We start from the raw sequence: 27,000 nt of genomic DNA on the forward strand, positions 1-27,000 counted from the left end.
TGCAGCCGAATCATCAGCTCCCTCTTCAATTACACCTGTCTCGAAATGCTCGATTTAATTGGACCGTTCGATAATGAATGCCGGTCGTTGAAATTAGCTTTCGTATCGGCTTTGTCGTCGCTTCGGAGGTCGCGCGAATTTTCTAGCTCGGCGCAAAGATGTTCACGCTTTCGTTGACGCGCAAATATGGTCGTCGTTTCGCCTAAAATTTAACAATTCACGATATCCGTTCAAATTAATACGTAGAGTTTGTTTGCTCGATAACGGAATTTATATATTGCCTCTATATTTATTTTCTTTCCTTTACATTGTATCTCCAAGCATTTACACTCGTAATTAGCTGCTAGCATACTTTTATTTTGAATCACCTAATTTTCTAGCGGATTTGCAACTGGATCGAGGTCATTTTAAAATTGAATAAATGGTCAATGGCTACGAACATATTTATTTCTACGAGGAACGTTGTTTTCTTCCTGAGCGTTCGTACTTAGATTAGTCGACAAACTCTGGTAATTAAAACCTAGTACGTCACGAAGTTTTCTGTTTCGAAGCAGCTTCTAGCTCGAAGTTACCCATTCATCTTCGTTCAATAGCAATGCCCTTGATTAGCTTCCTGAATAATAAGCGAAAGATTTATGTCCGTTCTTATCTGAGACAGATTCTTGAAGGGACGCAACTTAATTGGACGAAGAAAAATTATTACGTTCCGAGGTAATCGATGCAACGCTCGTCACGATCCGTTAGATTTCAATCTTCGATGAAATTTCAATTAACCTTTCTCCCGTTGCACTTTTCGACGCTTGGGAACTGTCGCAAACACGTTCCTCGATATTTTCACAATTAAGTTCCTTCCGAAAAGTTCGCGATTCGATGCGATGCAGTAATATCAGTGAGTAACAATTTCCATGAAATTGAAATTTTATTACGAACGATCCAAAATTTATCTAACGATTTAATTGTAAGTAATCTTTCAAATGAACGGCAACACGAGTTGTTTAAATTTGTAATGCTCGCAGGAGCAGTATAGATTTCTTCTACGAGTACCTGGCGAATATGAAAATGTATTGATTTCAAGAACTTACCAGTCAGATTCTTCATTGTACGTTAAAAATGAATTATGTTAGTGTTGAGAATACTTACAATCGATTATTTCCACAGTCGATACGAATGAATCGTCAAAGACGACGATTTACCTATTTCAGTTGTCCTACAAACGGACACTTTGTATATTTTTCGCGGTCAGTTGTGTTTGTTCACTGTGTACATGAAAAATGCATGAATTTGGATTCGTTGGTCGTTTGAATTAACCACTCCTGTCGACTTTGTTGAGACTATTACAGAGTAAATGTTTACAGTCACTGTAAACTTTTCAAAGCCAGTAGAAAATATCGGCTATGGTCAGACACGTTCAGTCCTCGTCCCCTGTGAGCGAGAGGTGTGTGAATGAATAATATTGTGAATTCTGTAACGAACAGAAACAATCGCTAATGGATTTACATTTTGAGCTACAGTAGTCAGATTTGGTTATTTTCGGTGTCAGTAGAATATACTGTCTGTGGTCGGACATACTCAGTCTATTCATTGTACGCCAAAAATGAATTATTGCAGGAAATTTGTATCGAATATGCCGCGCTGTAGCTTTGTTGAATGTTAATTTATATGCAAAAGGGTTGAAAGTGTTTTATTCGAGAAGGAATGGGTAACCAGGGACAGCGAGACAACAGGGAGAATGAAACGAGTGGTTGTGATAGACAGACGTGATTCTTATATGATGTTAATTTGTGTAAAAAGATGGTGTGCTTCGTGTGTTTCAAATTCGTATATATAATTGTATCATTTGTACATTTGTTCCAAATACACTTCTCTTCGTTAACACTTTAACTGCCACGTCACCCATAAATGGGTGACAGGATTTATATGGAACTAGAAAAATTAATTCTCAAGTAATAAATTTGGATTGGATTCGTGAATTTTATTAAGGTTTCAAAAATGAGTATTGAAAGATATTTTAGGTTTCGTAGTTTACAGTGGCCCTAACCCAAGATCAAAATTTTAGTCCTCCGGAATATTATATTTTTGATCTGGCAGTGAACGTGTTAAATTCTGCATTATGTTAGTGTTGAGAATACTTACAATCGATTATTTCCACAGTGCGTCGATACGAACGATTTACCTACTTCGATCGAAATGCGAGTAATACTCGACGGTTTATCGCGTGTTAGTCAAATATTTGCTAATCGAAAGGCTCCTTTCCGGTAATAATCGATAGGACAAATAGATTTTTAGCGTTCCGGCGACGCGTCGAACGTTTAATTATCGTTTTCCTCGGGGAAGCCGTATGAAATGATAATATTTGCCTGACCTCGACGCTCTCTTTTCGGCGGGGATTTCGCGTGTTTGCGTAAAGAAGGGAAATCCTCTCGAAATACAAGCGGCTGGCGGTGATTTCGTGCCGTTGCAGGCGCCTGTCCGGTCGAGAGTCAATCCTGCAGGCTACTGCAGCTCGTAAATCCCCATAAAGTCGAAGGCCGCTGTCCCGTGGAGAACAACCGCGACTCCAAGACGGTGGTTTCGTTTGAAAAGGAGGCCGTGTAAATAATGACCTCCGTCTCAGGAATCGGCCCTCTTATGGCTCTTCTGGGACTTCCGTTCCTACGTGACCAGACCTGCCACTTGCCGCTTCCATTAGCCCATCTCTGTTCACAAGCATCGTCAGAATCCATCGACGCCTTCCAAGTCTTCCTTCCTGCGATTGCCTTTAATAATTATCTTTCTTCAGGTATCTTGTAATTCACCCAGAAATATAGCGTAGGCCTAAAATCAACGACTTGATAAACTCAGGCAATCGCATTCATGTAGTTCCATGCTTTGCAAATGCCTTTGTTCGTCACAGGGTCTTTTATACAGACAATCGTAGCAACACTCGTAGCTTATACATTTGGGTGGGAAGTACAAGAACCATTTACTTTGAGTGTACTTACTCCGTATCACGAACTTGTGTTTACCACGTAAGCCATTCCCAGTTCCGACCAATTACGTAGCATTCGTGTACAACATTCGCCTATCACTTTGCTATGGCATCCCCGGAAACTTTTACTCGATCACAGTTCCTCCAACTAATTTATTTTTTGCAAACAAATTTCGAGATTTGGTGCACGTTGATTCAAACTTGATTTAACTACGGTGAAGCTATTTTATAAATCGTTAAAATATAGCGAGATATCTCAGCTGTCTCTGGTAGGAAGTATTTAATTTTTTTTATATTCTCATTTATTAGAAATTCTTTTATGCGAAGCAACTCCTCACGCGTAAAATAAATTCTACGGTCACGAACGAAATTGAATTCAAAGCCCACGGTTTTAAATTCCATCGCGAGTTGTCCTAAGCTTACCAAGTCGAAAGTTTACAGAAGACTGTCGTTGCAAGCGTAATAAAATTTTTATTAGCATTTCTGAAACCGGTTTTTAGTACCTACATATTTCTCGAGCAAGCAACGCCACACGGGACACGTACTTTTCTTGGCGATGAAATTTTCAGTTCAAGGGCTGATATTCTTCCGCCCGACGCGGACCGACGAGTAAATATTTTGCATCGATGCCCTGTTTGTACTTGATCGACCAATCAGCGGAGATATCTTCGACCAAACGAGGTCCGCAAGCACGGTAATAGGGGCATGCAGCTGTTTGAGTTTAAAATTAAAATTAAAAGCTTTCGTTCCCTCGTACGTATTGCAATTTCCGTAAATCGTTCTTCCTTAATTGGTTTCTAAATCTTTCGATCGCGTTTTAACTTTCCTCAGTTTTAAATGTTCCACCAATTGTGTAGTATTATTGTTTATCCACGCTGCAATTTTAGTCATTTAAATCAAGAAGACAAGATTGACATATTTAAATGTCTTTGATCATTTTTAACTCGACGTTGGTTGTTCACGGTTCGATACTATTTTACGAGATGTAAATACATAAATCAAAGACTCGTAAATCCTTTTTCCAAAAGATTCTTGAATTATGTTTGCCTGGGATCGTTTTAAAAACAGCGACCAGCGACGTTGGGAGTTTGAAAGGGCGCGAAAGTTGAAGATTCATCGTTCCAGCGATCATCGTAGATTCGTGGCGTCGCGACGCGAACGCCCGTAGAGTTTCGTTCCTCGTTCGAACAAACGGTTTTTGTCTCGAAAGAAAATTCGCAACACAGAGCCAACGAGTCCTGAATATGCGAACGTCGTCGCGTCGCCGTGGAAAAGGCTAAAAAGAAAGTCGAACAAAAAGCTTCTTCGCGCCAGCTGGCCAGTCTTTTTTATCAGCAGTCTGGGGCTCGTTCGTTGTCGACGAGATGTTCAAAAATCGCTTAGCCCCGGCGGATAGGCGGTCGATAGGGGAAACCACCGACTGATATACGACGTAACTTCCGTCCTGCTTCACCTAGACCGACGTTTCCCGACCTTTTTTGGCCGAATGCCCCCTTCGCGGAATCTTTTGATCCAACGCTTTTCCTCCTCCCTAAGATTACACATCGATGCGCTGCAAAGCCAATCGAGCTGCTCGAGGTATCGTTCGAGTTTTAACGCTCGAAAATCTCGTCGACTCGATATAAGAAAGAATGTAAATATTCCTCGACAGGTTCCCTGTTCGTCCACCCACGCATGGGTTGTAAGAACTTACTGTCTCTTAGAAACATATAATTCTCACCTTTCTCATCGAAAGTAAGATCCACAAAATTCAGATATTGATAAAACTTTAGTCATGAATATTTCGAAAAATATTTTTTTTGGATTTTGTTTGGATCTCAGAATTGTGTAAATAGAATGATTAATCATGCAACTTATTGTAAATTAATTTATTTTGTTAAAATTTTATAAGCGATAATGTTTGGCTGTGTAAAATCCGCATTTGTAATGCGGATAATAAACGAATAATATTATTAATCCCGTTAATAAATGAATAATAATAATACATTGAAATCACCATCGTTGAAAATTAGATACGATAGAAATTGGTGAACCGACTGTCTTGCACTTTTCTTGTCTTCTTCGTACGAAATGTATGGCTGGAATTTGGTTCTTATTCATTTCCTAATTTTCAGACAACAGCCACGGGGAACGTCCCTCGCAGCTTGTCCCTCGAGATAGCTTTTTTATCCCGATGTAATAAGAGAGGAAACTCGTTTATGTCTAGCCTACGGAGTACCTCTGGCACCGTTCAGAAAATATTCACCCCATTACACGGGATACTTTGAGAATCCTGTCGCGGTCGTGCTCTTTCCCCTGTGGGCTGCATAAGTTCGTCGAAAGTTCGCTGCATACGCGATGTTTCATACTTAGTGGAGGAACAAACGATTCTTCGAAACTTCACTCCGCGTACAATCGATCGTGATCGAGGAAGAACATTTTGAATGGAAAGATACACAGGGTGGAGGCATCTAACATTCTCGACCGTGAATATCTTACGGACTACGCGTTATACGAAGAATTGTTGCTTTCGAGATTTGAGTGATTTCGAGGTGTTTGAAATTCAATTTAGCATACAGGCGCATCAGTTTCCATATCCAAGAATATCGAAATTTCTTTAAACTATTCTTCCTGGTGACAATATTATTAAAATATTAGGATTTATTCGTTCTAAATGTTTACTTTAATTGCTGTTGATTCGATCTTCGTACTAAAGGCTACTATCTTCGTAATATTTTTGAGTAGAAAGACTCGTCAAAGCTGAAAAGTGGACCGTAGTGGAATTTAAATTCATTCGCCGTGCCTAGCGTTCCGTTTTCAGCGAGGGATGAGAGTCGATAAAATTCCTGACTACAAATTGCTATGAGAGCTCGCGGTTTTCACGTTTCCCAAGCATCAAGAACGCCTGTTCTTCCTTTATCCGAAGGCGTTTCCTCTACTTCGTGATTCGTATCACGATCCCGTTCCGAGACACCTTCTTGCTGACGTTACAAGGAATTCTCATACCCGTTCACTCTATTGATCCCTGAAGGAGACGGACTCGCGTTCCGCGTTTCGAACGATCCGGCTCGATTTGTCAAAGAAACGGAATCTGTCTCGAATGTAAATAAATCCATGTCCAATTTCGCGCTCACGGTTTCGTTGTTTCCGCGTTACTTCCGCCATCCGAGTGTCACGGCTCCCGGGAACTTGTATATATAGAAGGCGTTGTCGGAATGGTGCTCGAAATACTCGAATGATTATTAAATTGACGCGATCCTTCGAGAAAGAAGGAAGGAAGAAACGCATAGAAAACACACGTATATGAAAAATTTAGAAACTTTAATGAGTAATAAAAGTAGACTCGTAAAAAACTAATAGTGCACATAAAGATACATAAAAGTTGATGATGTGATATAAATTTGTTACTGTGGACTATATAAAATTATGGAATAAATGAATAAATGTATATGTCACAAGTATTTTAAATTCCAAGTTATTCGACGTCTACTACAATTCTCTTTGTAACTTTTTTGTTTATTGGTTCATATTTTGCATGACTTTGTGCAGTTCACAGTAATGAATTTGTACTGTATTTTCTGCCTTTCAGCGTAGTTATTATTTAATAAACTTCCTCAAGAAGTTTTCATCACGTACAGAAAGATATTAAATACGTATTTTGTGTGTACTACGCTAACCAGAAGGATCGTCCATTTTATTTATTAATTATTTAAGAGTTTTTCAGCACAGGAGGAAACTTCTCCATTATTAATTTCGAAAGTCTTTGTTGGGATGTGTATATTTCATTGAACTACTTGTCATTTACTACTTATCAGTCTTAATTGGTATGTAATTTTATGGCTGATAATAATTATTAGGGGCTCACGAAGATAAATAATAACTAAATTTGAGTCGCGAGTTTAAAAATATCGAATAACACCGCTCCAGACTTCACGGAAAAGAGTAGAAAAAACGAGGAATTTTTCTAAAGTGGATAATTCGTCCAACGTGCTTCATTCGTTCGGGATCCTCGACGATGGCGGCTTCTTATGTGCCACAGCCAAGCACCACGCCCCTTCTGAATATTTTCACGCGGTGACCAAGCCTGCTCGAGTCTCCAGGAACAAAGGAACTGCATTATGCACGCCCTGATGCATAATTTCTGTATCCCTGGTAGTAGGAATTCGAGACGTTCGTCGTTTGAAAATTTCCCACGATCTCCAGAGCTGGCGAAGATACAACAGAGGGCCGAATAATGGTTCCGCTAGGTGGTTTCCGGTTCGATTTCATACCCTTGTTCTTCCTGAAAATTTCTCCAAGGTGTCGTTAAGTCGTACGACCCACGTATGCGCTCGACCGATCCGAATGTGCCACGTAAACTGGTAAACAGAGGCGACATACGTGGGCGGGATAGCGTTAGGACTTTTCAAACTTGGGTTTATGGCGCCGGTCGCCTGGTACTCGCCACTTTTTAGAAACGTCGGCATGAAATTCTCATGCCTCTGTTAGCTAATTTATAGTAGCAAGAGAAATGGAGCCTTGAATATTACTTTGTTTACGTGTCCATATACAAGAATATCGAAACTTATCAGATCGAATGTTACATATTTTGACACTGTCAGGACTTTGCGAATATTAATCGAAAAATAATAACCACACGAACGTTTCACGTTTACGTTCGTTGATGTTATTTTACCAAAAATATACTTCGATAAATTTCGGGAAAGTAGATATTATCTAGGCTCCTCTTGGTTCTCGAAGTTAGGTAAATTTTAAAAAAGTCCTTAAGGATTTTAAATTATGAATTTTGCAAGTGAAACACGAGGGATATGCGGATCTGACATTTGTATCTGGTTTTACTCGTACGAATAATGGAGGTTGTACTGTATTGGACTTTGGATTATTCGAAGCTTTTGTGTTTGTATAAGAAGTAATATTCTTGGTTGTAAGAGCTGCAATATTGTGGCGTTTTGCCCTAAATTCGCTAGAGGACCCTTCAGTGCGGATTTTCTAGCGCATGCTGCCTTTAAGATGCGTCACCGTGGAGACGAGCATTTACTCGTACCTCAGGGTCTCGATTATCCGGCGCACCAAGACTACGTACTTCTTCCTAGACATGCAAATTTACCAACTGGTAATTTAATGAAATTCTCCATAAATTTACCCGTGTCTCCCTATTACTTTTTATTCTCAAGTGCGCTGCCACATATTGAAATTAAAATTCAGTGAATTTATCAACTCCTTGGAATCGTAACGTTTATTTTATGAAGTAAATCTAATCGATTCGAAAAACACTTAAATAGATCTAGAAAAATTTCCTTACGCGAAGACGTTAAACGCAACGTTTCTGTTATCTCACCACGATTCCGTACGTAACCAATAGTACAATTGTATGGTTTCAATTATTTCCCAGCGTGTGTCCACATTTCGTTCTGTAATATTGTGTTTGTTTACTATACTTCTCTGTTACCATTAATAATAAATATTGTTCCGTTTGTAAATACGTTTTTATTCGCCGTACGATCGATCACGCGAACTCTGTGGCAGCTAACAAGGAGGGTAGAAAGCGTTAGATAAGTGGCAGGGTAGCGAGGGAACGCGGTTAAGAGGAGCCGGGGGCGAATAAGACGGACAGAACGGGGAAAGTGAAACTGGAAATTACGTGCTACGGAGAAGTAGAAGATACGGCGTAACGGGCGAAAAGTGGATTGCTACGAGTGTGCGCAGGAAGGTGAACACTGTTCTTTCGTATTCTTTCATTCGATCGTCTCCGAGGGGGTAGCCCGGCTGGGGACTCCTTTCTGTTTTCTTTCGACGTCCAATTTCCATAACATTAGACTGCTGACACGTAAACAGCCGGCCGCGATGCTCCCTGTGCTCTGTGTTTTAGATCATCGTCCAATGAACGATCCGCAGAATTCGTTTACACGGCAAACTTTTCTCCTTGGGTAATCCCATCGTATCGAGTGGAAACGACCCCGCCATTTAGGGGTCGAAACTGTGGGAATCCACACGGTTTCGTACCCATATTGTCAGTTTTCTTCCCCCCATCGATCGACGGATGCTGCACGGTCGCGATCGAGTAGAATGAGTATCGTACGTGGTCAGACGTACAATCGAATCGTCCATCTTGCATCAGAACAGCGCGCATTTCAGTGGAATATAAATCTCTGTCAAGCAGGAATCATCGTTTTTCAATTTACGGTCATCGAACGCGAACGTTTGTGGATTTCATTTAAAAAAATGTTACTCTTCAAATAACCTCTCAAGAGTTCGACAAATAAAAAATAAATGAAATAATTGTGTTTCCCCTTTAAAATCGAGTAACTTTTGTATCAAACATTTTTCCCGAAAATGTGTTATAAAATTTTCAAATGGACACTCTGTATATTTTTCGCGGTCAGTTGTGTTTGTCCATTGGGTACATGAAAAATGCATGAATTTTGATTCGTTGGGTTTGAATTAACCACCTCTGTCGACATTGTTAAGATTATTACAGAATAAATGTTTACTGTAGGTAAACTTTCGAAGTAGAAAATATCATATGTGGTCAGACACGTTCAGTCCTCGTCTCCTGTGCGCGAGAGGTGTATGAATGAATAATATTGTGAATGTAACGAGCAGAAACAATCGTTACTAGATTTACATTTTGAGCTACGGTAGTCAGATTTGGTTATTTTCGGTGTCAGTAGTATATATTGTCCGTGGTCGGACATACTCAGTCTATGTCGCCTTGCGCACCGGAAGATGCATGGATTTCGTTCAATCGTAAGACACGTTGACGTTGTAAGATGAATCGGATAACAGGAATAATATATTTGAAACTTACATTGAGTGTTACGGTAGCAGAGATAAATTCATCGACGTCAGTAGATACTATCGTGTTTGATCAGACGTATTCAGTATGCGTCACCGTGTGCTTGAAAAACGCACAAATTTTGTTTCGATCGTACATTCTACAGCGAATATATTGACAGCTGAAACGTTCCCAGAATTCTTTTTGGTAATAAACGTTGATTTAATTTATTTTATTTGCTTCTAAAAGTCATACGCGATCTCTACAATTGATCCTCTACGCATTAATAAATATCCACGGAAAGTAAATACAGTGGAAAAGTAAATATTTGAACGGTGATTTTAACTTCTTAAGGGACCGTAAAAGAATATTATAAATAAATAAAATGAAGGTGTCTCGTACACTTGAAAATAGTAGTATTAACAGACACGAAAGTACATGTAATTAATACAAGTATTTAGGAAATAAGAATAAGGATAAGTAAAGAGATAGCTACCAGTAGGATTTACATTTATAATCAAAGTTGACAGACGAATGTTTATGAAATCGAAACGATATATCATCCGCGGTCAGACCTATTCGGTCCACGTCATATTGTGCGTAACAGATGCATGAGTTTCTTCTTATCATAAATCGTCCAGTGAGTGGAAATGCCCGTTGTTAGACTTATATTCATAGTTACTGTTGCCAGGCATGAACATTTCCAAAATGAATACAATATCCCATATGCTGTCAGGCGACATATGCTACGCTCGTATGCTAAAGATACACGAATACACTATCGTGTTTAATTTGTGTGTATACATTCGCTCGTATACGTACGGAACAATATTTGAACTTGAATCGTAAATGTTTATTCTTATGTCTAGTTTTGTAATATCTGCATAGCCTTATATGTAAAATATTTCTTGTCGAATATAGATAAATAATTCGTATACAATTTGGTACTGAAAGCTTGAGGTGTAAAGAGGTTCCAATTATATGCTTGCAAGTGTCTCAAGCAGGTTGTTATAGTTTATTTTCTTTATTTCCGTTTATTGTACCGAAGACTTTTTTAAATTATTATTATACTGGAATAAATTGCTTTCACCTCTGAAGTATTCGATAGTCTGTTACGTATTGTGGTTGGTTTGCAGTGAAAATTGAAGAAGCTAATAGCGAAAACATTTACACAACATTCTCCAGTCAATGGCGAACAGAATTATTCAACTCTGAAACGCCGCGCGTTAGTAATGCGTCTACTCTCGGCGTTTTAAATAAGCGTGCGGGCTAAACTGACTGCGTTCGCGCAACGAATTTATTTTCGTTGCATAATTGCGGCGCGCAGACAGTGGCCGTATCTGGAGCAGCTCGGTATAACAATTTCCACTGTAATTTCAAGCAGAACGGCCGCGTATAAAAACGATTTACACAACGATAATAATCGTGCCCGGCGATTCGTGTCCGTTGCTCTCGCAGGAATTGCATGTATTCAGTAACGAGATGTCGTCAACGGTAATTATAATCTCGTAACATAATCCTGGCGCCATCAATTTCAAAGGGAACGCTTTATACGTCACACGTCACACAGTTCACCTCCCATTCGTGATTTGTCAATGTTTCTCGAAATTGTTTTGTTTGAAAATATCGCCCATATACAAGGGTGTTCGACAACCTCTGGGAAAAATTTTAATACTAGATTCTGGAAGCCAAAATAAGACGAAAGTCAAGAATACCAATTTGTTGATTGAGGCTTCGTCGAAAAGTTATTAATATTTAAAGTTCCGCATGAAATTGAAAAATTTCAAATCGTTCTAAAAAAATTATTTTTGGTTGCGGGGCTCGATTACAATCATTTTTGGTCAATAAATATACCCCCAAATTCCTACGCGTTTTTGAGAAAAAAATTCCTTACCGAAGATATCATTTCTGGCCAGAAATGCTTGCCCGAAATTTCATCTAAATCTTTAAAACATCATAACTCCTGAACGGATTGGACGATTTTAATGTTTAAAAAAGCAAACAACGCGTATTTTGGTGCAGAATATGTACAAATTCCAAAAATATTCGAAAAGTTGGTCCTTGACGCCCTAAAATGAGAAAAACCTCATAAAAATGGTCCAATTTTCAAACAGCCATAACTCCTACAACATTGAATATATTTCAATGAAACTTTTTTCTGAAGTAGAGCTCATGGGTACCTACAGAAAAGTATTTGACAACTTTTCTGTAGAACATCAAACAAATTTATTAACAATGAAAAACGAATTTTTAAGAAAAATCAACAGGGGGTAGGTGCTGAAATTTTTCGACGAAAAAAAATTTTTTCAAATCGTTCTGGAAAAATTATTTTTGGTTGGGGGGGGTCAATTACAATCATTTTTGGTCAATAGACATATCCCAAAATTCCTACTCACTTTCGAGAAAAAAATTCAGGAACGTGGACTTTTTCAGCGAAATTAAAAAATTTCAAATCATTCTGGAAAAATTATTTTTAGTTGAGGAGATCAATTACAATCATTTTCGGTGAAGAGACGTACCCCCGAAATCCTACTCACTTTCGAGAAAAAAATTCCTTACCGAAAATATTATGTCTGACCACACCGTTGATATGTTTCCCTGAAATTTCACGCATATCTTTAAAACGTCATAACTCCTGAAGGGATTGAATGATTTTAATGTTTCAGAATGCAAACAACTTGTAGTTTGAATCATCAGTCCAATTTTCAAACGGCCATAACTTCTACAATAGTGAACATATATCATTGCATTGGATATAATTTGCATTGGAGAGACAAATTGGTATTCTTGAGTTTTGTCTTATTTTGGCCTCTAGAATCTCCCAGTAGAATTTTTCCCAAAGGTAACCAAACACCCTGCATAATTGAACATGATTTTTCACTGAGGAGCAAAAAAAATTAATTCTCAAGGCAGTTGTTAACCAAAATAAATCTAGATAGAACTCTTGAATTTTAACGATGCTGTAAAAATAAGTTCAATGACAAATTGCATCTCTAAAAAGAGAGTATCATTTTCGTGTAAAATTTGAGGGCTTTGTTATAGCAGTGAACGCGTTAAAATTAAAATATACTAACGTTTGATAAGCGTTTGATATAATTTTAAAAAGATGAAAAATCAGGAATATAACACGTTTCTTTTTGGGGTGCGACGTACGCAGCCCAAGGATCGCCTTGTGTAATTGCGGTGCTGGCTTCTAATCCAGGTGACAGCGTCCCCGCTGGAACCATAACTCCTGTCCCTCTGCGAGGTACAGTCGTAGGTTTTGTCCCGCGTCGGTTTATCTTCCTTTATCCTCTTATTTCCCTTCCTGTGCTGCAGTCCTCCCCGAGGATGGCTCGAGGGTGGATAGTCGGAAGCGTCCAAATCGCAACGTCTTCTCTAAATCCACGTTGGCCAGGAAAAGAGGACCTTTGTCGAAAACTGGAATCTAATTGCTGGATCAAGGGATTTGTTCGGCGCATTCTTAACGACCATCGTCCCTCTTCCCTTAGACGTGTTTTAGGAGGGAGCGAAGATCGAATGTCCTACGGTCCGGGCAGATTTTTCCACCGCGGATACACGACGAACGTTGAATCGTGGTCGTTAGGGTCGTTCAAAGATTCCATTTTAGATAGGGACATGTTTAAAATATATTCTTTGAGGAACATACGAACGAAACATTAGTGAATCGAACAACTGGTCGAAGAGCAGATACCTTTACAGATTACTCTAAAGTAGACAAAATTAATTCAGAAGATTTCTACCGCGTTTTTCAACGAAAAATAGTGGTACTTGAGAATTAGTGAGGTTCAGTGTACGAAATTTGGTACATCGAATGACAGACTAGAAATTAGTTAAGACGAACGCCTAATTTAACCATGAACGTTTGACTCTGACTTATTTCCAACGGGACGAATTTACTTCCCGGCGTAAATTTCTCGAGTTTCGCTACTCTAAAATCAAGAAGTCTCGTTGTTGCTTAAATTCGTCTGCCCGACGTTCGGGCACAGACCCGAGCACGATTTCGTCGTGTCTTCGTTCGAAGCTGGAACGAAGTTCGGCCATAAACTTCGGAGTCAATCGAGCTAGAGTTTCTTAGCAAATTTCTCGGTTAGGCTTCGTCTGCTAAAATTACGTTGAAAGTTTCTTGCAAAAGTCACGACGATCGTACATTTCGAGGAAGTTGTCGTTCAGAATGAAATCCAAGAGTCCTGAAACAAGTAGAAACTCTGGGATGCAATATTCGTGATCCCAAGTCATTGCCCATTATTCCGTGGTTTCAAATTTCTTTGTTTTTTTTATTTAAAGTGTGGACATAGATATAACAACAGCAAAGATTTTGATGTTAAGAGTTATACTAACTCTATTATAATTGATGATAGGGTTACACTAATATTTTCCAGCGCTATTAAATCCATCGTAGTTTGAAAGAACTATAACGCAAACATTGAGAAATAACTTGCGTCTGCGTCTACGTCTGCGCGTGCGCGTGATTCCCACAGAGTTAAAGATGGCCGCCGTGAACGTGCACGTGTTTTCATCCGTTCTGTATTTTGTTACCTGTTTCATATATATTGTTTAATAGTTTCACTTTACAACCGTGTGTCAATAATTAAACCGTTCCAACCTCGTTCCTCGTTAAAAGCCTGACGAAATTAGAAACGAAGTTCCAGTGGAAATTACAGAAATGGATATAGAAAGTCGTACTGATCGATGCTCCAAACTTCTTTAGGAAGCTTTAGAATCCGATTATAGAGGTAGACAGCTCAGTTGCACTTTACGACGACGATCAGTGCCCTAAATCGTAAGATGTCTTCAATAACCATTCAGTTGCACTTTAAGAGGTCTACTAACACACAGCTGTCGACGAAAATAAGTAAGAAAAATTAAAAACTTAGAATTATAATTCCTATCTATATGGTTACATCTATCTTGATTACTTCTTTATTTTGGCCGTGTGCACATTATGATCAAACATTATTACTGACCAAAGCAACTTATTTTATTATGCTGACGTGTAATAGATACGTGCTTGATACGAAAGTCATTTCGTGTTTTAATTCTTACATTCCATATCGATGGTAATACACGTTATTTTATCCTGAAGTTTCTAAATATATATCAAAATATTAATGCTTCTATAAATGTCAGTAATAGTTTATTCATTAATATTAAATACGTAGCCATGTGTGTAGAGTAAAAATTAAAGAGTTAACGATTTTCCACGAGAATGATCCAGCGTAGACTTTGCTCGAGATTCCTTCCGTCTCAAAAGTTTCATTGTTCCGCGTTTAGAAGTCAACATTGACGAATCGGGCGCAGTTATACGCTAACCGTCACGATGATTTGTTGGGTTTTTCGATGGCGAAGAGGCTCGTTCCTCTTCCGTTCGCCCTCGACGGTTCGCCCGGCATCTTCAAAACTCAATAAATCCGTCGTTTGGTAACTAGAAATACCCGAGACGTCGGAGCGCCTTCTAGAAATCGGATCTTTATCTAGCTCTTTCTGCTTTCTTTTTCAGAACCTGAAGAACCAGATCATGACGACGAACGTTTGGGTGGAACAAGTAAGTACAGCTATTATTCTTTGCGTCGTTTACACGCGATTCTATCTAGAAAGATCTCGAGCAGTACATAAACTTCTTTAATGCAACATGATACCTTCCATTCGGATATTCTCAACTCCTTAATCTCCATAATTTAACGTTTAAATAAACGTTCCATCCCAAATATTAGTTTCTTTGTTACTACTTACGTTTTAACTTTTTTAAAATTCTTTTTTCGTTAGTTACCTAATCGTAAGTCTAACTATTGCAATAATTATAGAAACTAATATTTCACAATAGACAAATATCAAACTGTTCGATCAAATAATCGCCACGAATAATTCATTATAAATCACGTAATCATATAAATTACGGTTTATCATATTTCATTTTTAGTCCAATATTTTTCAATATGGCAGGGAAATAACACATATTTCATGGCCTGTTCGAATACGTGCGTATTATTGATGAATAAAGTATCGACAAAAACGAATAAATAGTTTCTGGTATTCGCAAATAAATTATCCTTCGTTGTATTAGCTTCGCGTGTTACGAACTGTTGGTTTGAGATATTTTAGAAATCGTGCTACGCAGCCAACAAAATATATAGTTTATCGTGATAGTTAATTCTTTTATTTTACCTGGCATTTGTCCATTTGGCAATGAACCTGTGCCTTTGAGTAAACTGATACGACAGAGGATGAATTTTAAAAATTATTTTTCTATGACATTGGAGCGTATAAATTGGCAATTTCCACGCGTTTTATTAGATTTGGAGAAATCATAAATTTAAGGGTTAACGAGCCACGACTCTCCCAATTCTCGTTAGTCGTTCGCTGGACCTTTCGTTTCCTATAGTCGAATGGTCGTGTCGTAATGGGATAGGAACGATTGGGAAACAGTCCGGTGAAACACGATTTTCTCGATAACGATAGCTCGACGAACCATGGGGAGTGGTTGGAACGCGGGAAAATAGGAAAGGGTGAAATTCAACCAGCCAGCGTCACTTTGACGGAATATCTCCCCCTTACCGTGAGGTTTGGAATTTCAAAGCAGACGGATTTCATTTCCGTGTCCCTTGACGAAACTCGAATCTCGAAACGTTAGTCGATCCTTATTGCAATGCTCGTTCCTCGAAGTTTAGGTTTTTTCGTTTAGTCCCGTGGAATTGTAATCTATTTTCCCTTTGATCTCCTCGTCTTCCCCTTCGTCTTGCATTTCATATTGCTTTCAAATTTTTCTCGCGATTATTGCACAAACGTTCCTTAATATTTATTTCGTACATTTCGTTACGCTATGTTTTTGATGTTGCGATCTTTTTATAATGTGAAAGAACTTGTATTTTTTTTGTAAACAAAACATGTGGAAAGAATACAAACGTGTACTGCAATTCAGGGAAACAGCGAGGTTAATTAGAAGAACATAACGATCACATGTTCCAAAGTTTTGAATAATGATGAGCGAAGGGTATAATTAGTGTACACTAATTATAATTATTCTCATATATTATTCAATGCTTTTTCTAAATGTAGGGTCAGTTGTCCTAATATGGAATTTGTTCCTAATTTGAAACACCGCAATATTAAAGCAATTATCGCAATATTGCTATTTGAATTCCAAAGCAACACGTGTTCGTAAAAGAATATTGAAGAAAATATCACAGTCTGCTTTTGCAAGGTGATCTTCGATCTAATATTATACATAATAAGTTTTGTGTTAGCTCAATTATTTTTTCAAATATAAATTTAGTATTCCATATTACGAGTACTATGAGCCTAATACAGAAAATGAGGATGTCAATAAAAAAAGTAAACATTTCCTAAATCATAATTATATTTTACTGTTACCAGTTAAAAGAGCATAAAACTTCCTATAAATTCATAATATTTAAGTTTTTATATAAATTCTGGAAGCAAGTAAAACATGTATATAAAAAAGTATTCCATATTAGGGCAACTGACCCTACTATAAATTAAAGAAAATAAATATTGTAGTATGTCAACATCTTTGGATATGTATAATATTCTGAATATTATATACAATATTTATTTCAACGAAATTCGAGTTTATATCTCGACTAACTAATGTCACATTAATTATGCTACATTATAGATGTAGTTTGAAACATGTGTATAAAAAAAGAGTATTTCATATTAGAGGAACTGACCCTACTATAAATTAAAGAAAATAAATATTGTAGTATGTCAACATCTTTGGGCATGTATAATATTCTGAATATTATATACAATATTTATTTCAACGAAATTCGAGTTTATATCTCGACAAACTAATGTCACATTAATTACGCTACATATATTCTAAAACATGTGTATAAAAAAAAGTATTCCATATTAGTGCAACTGACCCTATTTCGATTAAGAAATAAGAGTTATTTTCACAAACAAGCAGTATATAAATTTACTCTTAATTGACCAAACGAGGAACCATGAATTTAAATCCGTTATGGATTAAGTACCGATAAACGTAATTCGAAATGATTATTTTTTAAATAAATTTCGCCCTGATGTACAGAAGATTGTGTTGACAGTTTCACTTTTTCGACGTGTGTCAGGAACGATCATTTTCGAACACAGTCGTTCGATCGACGTTTTCCCCGAGATTGTAAGACGTCTCCCTCTGTAAGGGTCGCGCCCTCCACTTTGGAAAATACTGGTCTAATGGTCTGCCAGAGTCTGTGGCGGAATCGATAGCCAGGCAATTGGGGAGGCAGCCTGTTGGCTTCCCGTTGCTATTCTTCTACCCGTTGGCTCCGTCGCGATCGTTTGTCCGCGTCAATAGACCTCGCGCCTCTTTCTATCCCCATCGACCGGGGTAAAAAGGGATTTTTAGAGGGAGCTGGAAGAGGATACAGGGCGGAACCGTGGAGAACACGCTGGTGGCCAGGACGGTCTGCCAACCGAAGTGCCTGTCCTTTATCAGAGTCACGGGATTGTTTGCCGTGGCTCGGACGGCCGAAGGAACTCGAGGCTTCCAGGTTCTTTCCGTAACTTCCGCAATGCCGAATGGGTTAGCAAACAGTCGTGTAGACGGCGGTAGAACGATGCAAGGGAACGGTATCACAGGCTTGTTGACTCGGTATGACGTGACGGACGAGAATGTATTTCGCTACCCGGATGCGTTCGTCGGAGAAACAGAGATAACCGCTGTTAGGGATGAGATCAAGTTCAATATACACTGGCAAGTCCGAGTCAATTTCAATACCCTGGTTGCAATTTTGTCGGGGTAGTTCGAGCACTATTCGTAACAACTAGTATTACATTTGTTGTATTTGCGAAGCACTCGGTCCATGTGAGATGGTTTCAAAGTCTCGAACGAGTAAATGCCGAGCTCGGAATTGTATTTACAATCATTTACTCGAATCGGTGCTTATCAAACTGAAAGAGTACAACCCCCACAAACGCGGTTGACAATTTATTTTTATATTAAAAAACAGTGATTTTGTTGCAATAATCAGAGTTTTACTTATGGTCCCTTAAATCCTTTAAATCTTTACTTAGTATTTTGAATTCTGTTACAGTAGTAATTATTTTAGGAATAACGATCAAACTTGCCAGTTTATCGTACCTGCTCTGAAGCCATTTTGCTGTGAATTTTGCTTTATTAAATCCTCACGAACGAAGCAAATTTTTCCCATCTTTGATTTACTGTTTATACAATTTCAGTCACGAAAGATATTCCCCTTTCCAATATGTGTTCACGTACATGTCTAATTCATTAATTAATTTCAAAGATAAACAGACTAGATTGAACATTAAAAGCTTCGTTCTTGAATCAACTCGAGCAAAGGTCGAAACGTTTATAAATACAATCACCCGATCGAAAAGCCATTAATCCTCTCCTAAACATTTTGGTGGCGACTAAATTACTTCCATCAACAACGGATTACGCGGCGAAACTGTGGAGGGTAGTTTCATCCCCTAATCTTGAGTTACCACGGCTAACTAAAATACGCATACTTTAATCTCGGTTGTTCTACGAATCTTCAAAGCTTTATAAATATCGAGGGAGGGGGAGTAGGGATAATACGCGGATATTACTTGTTAAAGTAAGTCGAGGATTTGGACGATCCCGAAGAGACTGAACGCGAAGCGACGTTTTGTGCTCCAGTTAGCACGCAGGCTGAGAATTTAATTTCTAAAGACGCCTTATGTTCGAAATTAACCTATCAAAAGAAAACTGCTTTCGCGGGGACCGTTCTTGATGATATTTGGATAAAGAAACTTCCTTCTTATGTCCCGCTGGAGAACGTCGTCTCCAGAGTTTCAAGATGGCTGGGAATGGCCGTTTCAGGATCACCGTACGCACGCGAACGAGGGTTTTTAATACGACGCGAAACTTCTTCTCTTTATTTCCACGGTTCCTCGTTTCCTTTATCTCCGATTCGCGAAACACATGGCAACCAAATGTTTTCGTTAGTCGCGCTTTCGAGAAAATGATTGTTTTACCATTATAACGCATGAACAATTTGCTTTGTTCCCTTTGCTGACAGTCAAGAGTTAGAATCGTAATCGAGTAACTCCAGTACTCGTATCTTTTTTGTTTCCTCACATTGATTAACTATGTTTCTATGGAGCAAGAAGATTTCTAATTATTTTTCAATGAAGAAGTACTTGTGATAAGTATTTTGTTTATTATTGCGTTCAGTGGCAGACCAATTTCTGCGATTACCAAACCTCCCCACGAACTTACATCGTACCGCGAAATTTGATTGGCCGCGCGTCAACGTGGAATCAGCGGCACGTTCGCTGGAGCTACCGTTTGTCAGGCTGCTCGTTGCACTCGACGTTTACAGACAGCGAAATAAGCTGGCAATCTTCGGCGCGGCTGCGAATTTCCACTCTGAAATTCCAGCCGCGTCTCTTTTCGCGAAGGATCCGTCGAAAATCGTCGGAACAGACCGCGAAGGGTTGCGCGTGACATCAAAAAAGGAAACACCCAAAGAATTTGCATGATTTCTCTCCCAATTTTTCATATTCCTAAATCTGTGCAGTACTGGCCTTAAAATTTAATGTTTGATAAAATTATTGAACCTTCTCAAACTCGAGTATAATTAATGAAACCATTTGTTTTAAACTTTGATCCTCAGAAAATTGTTCTACTACAAACTTGTTTCAAATATATACAGGGTGTTCGGTCATCCCTGGGAAAAATTTTAATGGGAGATTCTAGAGGTCAAAATAAGACGAAAATCAAGAATACTAATTTGTTGATGAAGGCTTCGTTAAAAAGTTATTAACGTTTAAAGTTCCGCCCGTACTGAAATTTTTTTTCGAATATACGCAAGATTTCGGGGGTATGTCTATTCACCAAAAATTATTATAATTGACCCCCGCAGCCGAAAATAATTTTTTCAGAATTAATCAAAAATTTTTTTTTCGTCGAAAAATTTAGGCACCCCCTGTCGATTTTTCTTAAAAATTAGTTTTTCATTTTTGATAATTTTATTTGACGCCCTACAGAAAAGTTGTCTAATACTTTTTTGTAGGTACCCATGAGCTCTACTTCAGAAAAAAGTTTCATTGAAATATATTCACTATCGTAGGAGTTATGGCTGTTTGAAAATTGGACCATTTTTATGGTGTTTTTCTCATTTTAGGAGGTCAAGGAACAACTTTTCGAATATTTTTAGAATTTCTACATATTGTACACTAAAATACGCGTCGTTTGCTTTTTTAAACGTTAAAATCGTTCAATCCGTTCAGAAGTTATGACGTTTTAAAGATTCACATGAAAATTCGGGCAAGCATTTCTAGCCAGAAATTATATTTTCGGTAAACAATTTTTTTCTTGAAAGTGGGTAGAATTTCGGGGGTATGTATAATAACAAAAAATGATTGTAATTGACCCCTGCAACTAAAAATAATTTTTTTAGAATGATTTGAAATTTTTTAATTTTGTCGAAAAATTTCACACATACACGAGTTTTTTTTCAAAAACGCATAGGAATTCGGGGGTATGTGTATTCATAAAAAATGATTGTAATTCAGCCCCACAACCAAAAATAATTTTTCCAGAACGATTTAAAATTTTTGAATTTAATTGTTAATAACTTTTTAACGAAGCTTCCATCAACAAATTGGTATTCTTGATTTTCGTCTTATTTTGGTCTCTAGAATCCCCCATTAAAAGTTTTCCAAGGGGTGGCCGAACACCCTGTATACGTGATTGTCTAACTTAAAAATTAATTATTTTCTTTCAAATTATATTATTATAATTGTATAAACATGTTCTTCAAGGGAATCCAAATTACAGAGATTGAAACTTAGAAAACAATATTAGAACTTTAAATTTTCTTGTGGAATATTAATGTAAATACTTTCTATTGACCCTTAACTGCCATCGTATTTTTTCTTATACACTATTATTTTGTGCCACTGACTCCATAAAATATACTTTTTATTTTTCAATAGTATATTTCGTAAATACACGGTACTAGTCAATGGTCGAACTTCAAGTTTTATCCTTCTAATTGAATGTTACAATTTCCTACACTTAAGTATGAACCGTGTACGCGATAAAAAAGCAAAAAAATATTTAATTTCAAGCATTTGAAGGTAGTCACGTCCGCATAAAAAAGGCCTCAGAGGGTTCTCGTCCTCCATGTGGCAAATGGAGCGCAATTTCAGTTTCCACGAGCAAAATTCGAATCTTCGGGAGCAATATCTTCCCGATAACGCGACAGCTTCCGTTCCCCGGCGAAAATACCACCTACATCCCCACGGTTAAACGTTTTACGGTGTAACAAGGGTCGCGATCGATTTTCGTTTTATATTTCATCCCTCTATTTATACCGCGATGCGTTGCGTCGGTCATTCTATAATTAGTTTCGCGCGTTGGCGTCGAACGAGTACGTAAAAATATCGGTCCAACCCTTTGTTCGCTTCCTTTCTTTGTTTTTTTTTTTTTTTACGTTCGTTGCAGCATCCGTGGATTCTTTGTCGAGTCATTTATTTTCATTCCGCGGAGCTTATTATAGAAATCTCTTTGCCGAGTTCTCGAGGGGTTTTAGAAGTTTTGTTTACATCCGCATCGGGAGATCTTTTACCCCTGCGCCGTGAATAATTTGCGCTACCTGGACTTTCGAGGGGTTGGTTCGGTACCGAGCGGTTTGTTACGCGGAAGTTCGTTCGCGTCCTTGTTATAACGGAGATAACTCTAATGATAAATTTGAAAATAAGTCGCACGAAGCGTCTCCATAGCGTGGCGTTAAGAAACTTGTCGGTTCTAAAATTGCTACACCGGTGGCTAGGCGACGTTCTTGGTACCGACTCAGCTAAACGAATTAATTTAATTTAATACAATACTGTTGTATATTTGAGTATTTGCATTTATAACAGATAACATTGATGAAAGCAATGTCCCTCTTGAATTGTTCGAGAACGGAACTAAAGTATGATCGAATTCATTTTAATTACATGTATAAATCCAATGTAAATTCAGTACAGAGAACAATATGAAATTCGTAAAAACAGAAATTAACAAAAAGAGGATCACTAATTACAAAGAGGAAGATGTTATGACACGATACTTTGGACTCCGCTGTACGTGCAATACATTAGTGCGAATGTTCAATTGGTCCATTTCTTTTTTGTTCATCGATGAATTTCATTGAAATTTAGTCTGAAAGTAGAGCTTATGGATACCTACAAAAGAGTACTAAACAACTTTTCCGTCCAACGTCAAACAAATTTATTAAAAATCAAAAACGAATTTCTAAGAAAAATCAGAAGTTTCAAATCGTTCTGGAAAAATTATTTTCAGTTGCAGAGGTCAATTATAATCATTTTTTGTGAATACACATACCCCCGAAATCCTACGCACTTTCGAGAAAAAAATTCGTTATCGAAAATATTATGTCTGACCATACGTTGATATGTTTCCCTGAAATTTCCTGCGTATCTTTAAAACGTCATAACTCCTGAACGGATTGGAGGATTTTGATGTTTCAAAAGGCAAACAACGCGTATTTTAGCGTAAAATATGTAGAAATTCCAAGAATATTCAAGAATTTGTTCCTTGACCCCGTAAAATGAGAAAAATCCCATAAAAGTGATACAATTTTCAAACGACCATAACTCCTACAATAATCAATGGATCTCCTTGACATTTATTCTAGAAGTAGAGCTCATAGATACCTATAAAAAAGTACTAAACAACCTTTCCGTAAAGCGTCAAACAAATTTATTAAAAATCGTAGGCGCAGAAATCTTTCGGTGAAATGAAAAAAGTTTCAAATCATTCTGAAAAAATTATTTTTGGTCCCTGGCGTCAATTACGATAATTTCTCGGGCTCTGAACAGGATAACTATAAATGTAACATGGTTTATGGTGGACGATTTCTAACCGTATGACGGTAGCAAACGTGCTAACCCTTTGAGCAGTGAGCTTTGGAGGGAAATTCAAAAGGTACGCGTACGTTCGTACTTCAGCAGCTCGGCTACGTCGTAAATATATGTTGGTCCTGCTCAAAGAGCTAAAAGACTCTCAAGAGGTCTTGCAAAGTCTGTGCGTTGTACAAAAATTGGTGGCAGGCGTGTCGTAGACGGACCGAGGAATTTTAAAACAGAATAGAAAAGGACCGAATGATATTTAATTAGTCTTTTACGAGCCAATTTCATTCAGTGCACTCGACCCTTTTTCTTTTTGGGCCCTCTTCCTAACAATGGATTCAGAATTCTAGAATTAAACGTAAAGCACACGTACAAATAAACGACAATAATTCAGCGACGATTGTCTCACTCTTTTATTAAAATTTCTAAGTTTGTTTAGCTCTGAATGATTTTTGAAACCAAAGAAAACTATTTTGGAAGAATTACTATTTTATATACACACATAAATATTAAAATTTAAGGTAGACAAGAAGATTAATATACTTGTAGCCGAAACGTCGTTATTCTCGTTAGCGTTTATGCCATTAAATTGTTTAACTGCTTATTGTTGCCAGATTTCTTGTTGACTATAAGCTCCTGGGATAGTACTATTGTTCCAGAAACGTTACTCGCTAAAGACGTCGGTATTTAGTTCGCTAAGAATCTACTTAAATTGTCTTACAAGAGAATTTAACAAAAAAGAAGCTTTGGCGCATCAAAGAAGTCGAAGTAAGCCTTGCAGCCATATTGCTTCGCTTCGACGTTAAGTAAAGCTTGCACAATCTTGTTTCTTTCGCTAGAAAAACGAAGCAAATATTGTTATGAGTAATTGGCTTTCCTTTTATTTATCTTTTACCGCGATGGAGTAGACACAGAAAGAGTCAATTCAGTCTGTTCTGAATTATTGTTACTTGTGTCGATTACTGAATCTCTTACTGTAGACTGAGATTAGATTATAAAGGGAGACAGAAACACAAAGGGTGAAAATGATCTAACTTGAATTTTTGACGAAATTGGCGTCGTTTTTCCCCAACGTGGCAGCAATTGGTCGCTGTTTTTACGACGTCGTACGGTTCCCCCTTGTATCGAGACGCTTTTCACCGTCGAGAGCCGAGAAATTTGAATTCGAACGATGCCACAGCGTAAATTTATTGCTCAGTCGAGGAACGGTAAATCTTTACGGGCTCTTCGTAGTCCTGAGACTCGAAATCTCGCTAATTCCCTATTTACAGGGACGATCGATCTTATTATTGGCAGGTCTCTAACAAGGAATATAAGAAATTTTACCGCAATAAGAGCAATCAAACTCGTACCTATAAGTTTTGTTATTTAATTTTTACGAGGCTCGAAAGTCTTCAAAGTCTCGATCTCATTACAATTAATTACACTGGTCAGCAAATTTTAAACGATAATTTGCATTCTTTACACCGAATTAGTACGGAATTTCTGTTGGAATTTTGAAAATAATCGACTGAAAATTCGGATCGTGCAGTTAGCGATTTGATCGTAGCAATTTCGAAAAGTAACGATCGACGAAAGTGGCTGTCTGAAGGGAACCGTGGCAGGATGCACTCGGAGCTGCCTGATGAAGTTACAGCCGTTTAATTTAATGAGCTCGCCGCGTGCCACTCGTGGCGACCAAAGTGTTAATTGCATCAGAGCAATTGTATCGACTCGGACCCGCGCGCGGCGTAATCAACCGTATATCCTCCGTTGCTAAGATACGATGTTATCGAACCCGCAATTGATTTTAGAAAATCGTGTATTTCGTTCGTGCACGTGCAATGGTTAATAATAAAAGTAACAATATTACGTACATTCGTTAACACGTATAAGTAAAAATCAATTATCTATACTCTGTTAAAATTTTAATTAATTTCTTTCCGTGAATTTAAATGGAGTAGCGATTAATTTATTTCAAATATCGCAAAATTAAAATTCATGAAAGCCTTGTATTAACAACGAAGTGAAATCGTGTCTATTATGTTGAAAAAGTTAATATTTGATATTCTTAATGATTTTGTGGAAATTATACCAGCGAATCGAACTTGATCGATAGTTGTAATTGAGTATCCTTGTATATTGATAGTTTATGTTTGGAATCCATTCAGCCATTTAGACTCAATCACATAACAAGCACATACTTCAACGTGCATATGTATTGTTCGGTCGAGCAAGAGTGAGGTTCGAAATGCGCATGCGTAAATCAACGGGTGCGGTTATCACAGGGACCAGTAACTCACCACATTCCATTCTGTGCTTGAACGCTGTGCGAAGGCCATTTATGCGGTTGCACCTCGCTCGTCACGTCTTACTGTGACATTAATTGGCTGTGACTCGTCAACGTCCTATAAACTGCAACGTTCTAAGTCGTAAAAATCCTACTTAACGATCCCACGAAGCGTAGTCACTCTCGAAGCTCGTTTCCGCTGAATCGAACTATACATTCGTTCATGTACGCAGTTAAAAAACAGTTTTTTCTAAACGTGTCTTAAAACATGCTTTCTATAATGCAGTATTTTGAAATTCATCTCGATAACAATACTTTTCTATTTTGTTAGAAATATACAGATACACAGAGGAACAGTCTCTATTCTTCTAACTAAATTCTCACATTGGATTCTAGTATTTCCTAACATTTGATTCCTAATGAATCGACTGGATAAAAAGCAGAAGTTGAAGGTTTTGGGATGATTCCACTGCTTTGCGATCGTTTGAGCTCGTTTGCTTGAACATCGAGAATCGAAGTCGCCTTTCGTGCACGCGGCCATAATTGATTTAGTCTCGCGGATCGTGAACGGAATTTTTGCCGAATATTCCGATCGTGCAGCGAACTTCGCTAATTGCGAACGAAATAATTTATGCCGCCGAAAATCAATAAGTCTACGTGAACACGCCGCACACGTGTGCATTTAGTCGAATCCCCTAACCGTGCGTGGACCGTTCGCTGCGAATAAAGCAGTTTCTAAATTAAATTTGACAGATTTGTTTACATTTTTATTCTTTACCAAATTCAGCTAAAAATCACAGCGTTTACGTGCTGACACCTTGAAACTGCATACAAACTATCAAACTGTTTTACATTAATAATTCAATTTACAAAAATAGAACCCTTTGATATTCTGTGTATTTTGTGTACAAAGAGCTAAAGTTCACAACACGATTCGAGTTTAGTAGGGGTGCGTTCGTGCAGAACTACTAAAACAGTGCTTCTGAATGAGGACGTACGCTCGCGGAGCAAGTTCACAGAATTGTTAAAGTCATTTACAGTCGAGTACATTCCTCTGATGCAATGTCTATTCACTGAAGAAATTCGTTACTGTGAAATTATAGAAAATACTGTTTCCAAACGCTTTACTGTTTT

At 37.9% G+C, this 27,000-nt stretch overlaps 1 protein-coding gene across 1 annotated transcript in view; it reads left to right on the top strand.

Moving 5' to 3' along the window:
* The window catches only part of Nachralpha1 (nicotinic acetylcholine receptor alpha1), a 220,193-nt gene that overhangs the window by 127,353 nt on the left and 65,840 nt on the right, over positions 1-27,000 (top strand). The window contains exon 3 of the mRNA XM_076765412.1: positions 15,223-15,267. Coding sequence (XP_076621527.1) covers positions 15,223-15,267 — 45 coding nt within the window. The remainder of the gene's footprint in view (positions 1-15,222; positions 15,268-27,000) is intronic.

The sequence above is a fragment of the Colletes latitarsis genome, chromosome 5 (assembly GCF_051014445.1).
Source record: "Colletes latitarsis isolate SP2378_abdomen chromosome 5, iyColLati1, whole genome shotgun sequence".
Lineage (NCBI taxonomy): Eukaryota > Metazoa > Arthropoda > Insecta > Hymenoptera > Colletidae > Colletes > Colletes latitarsis.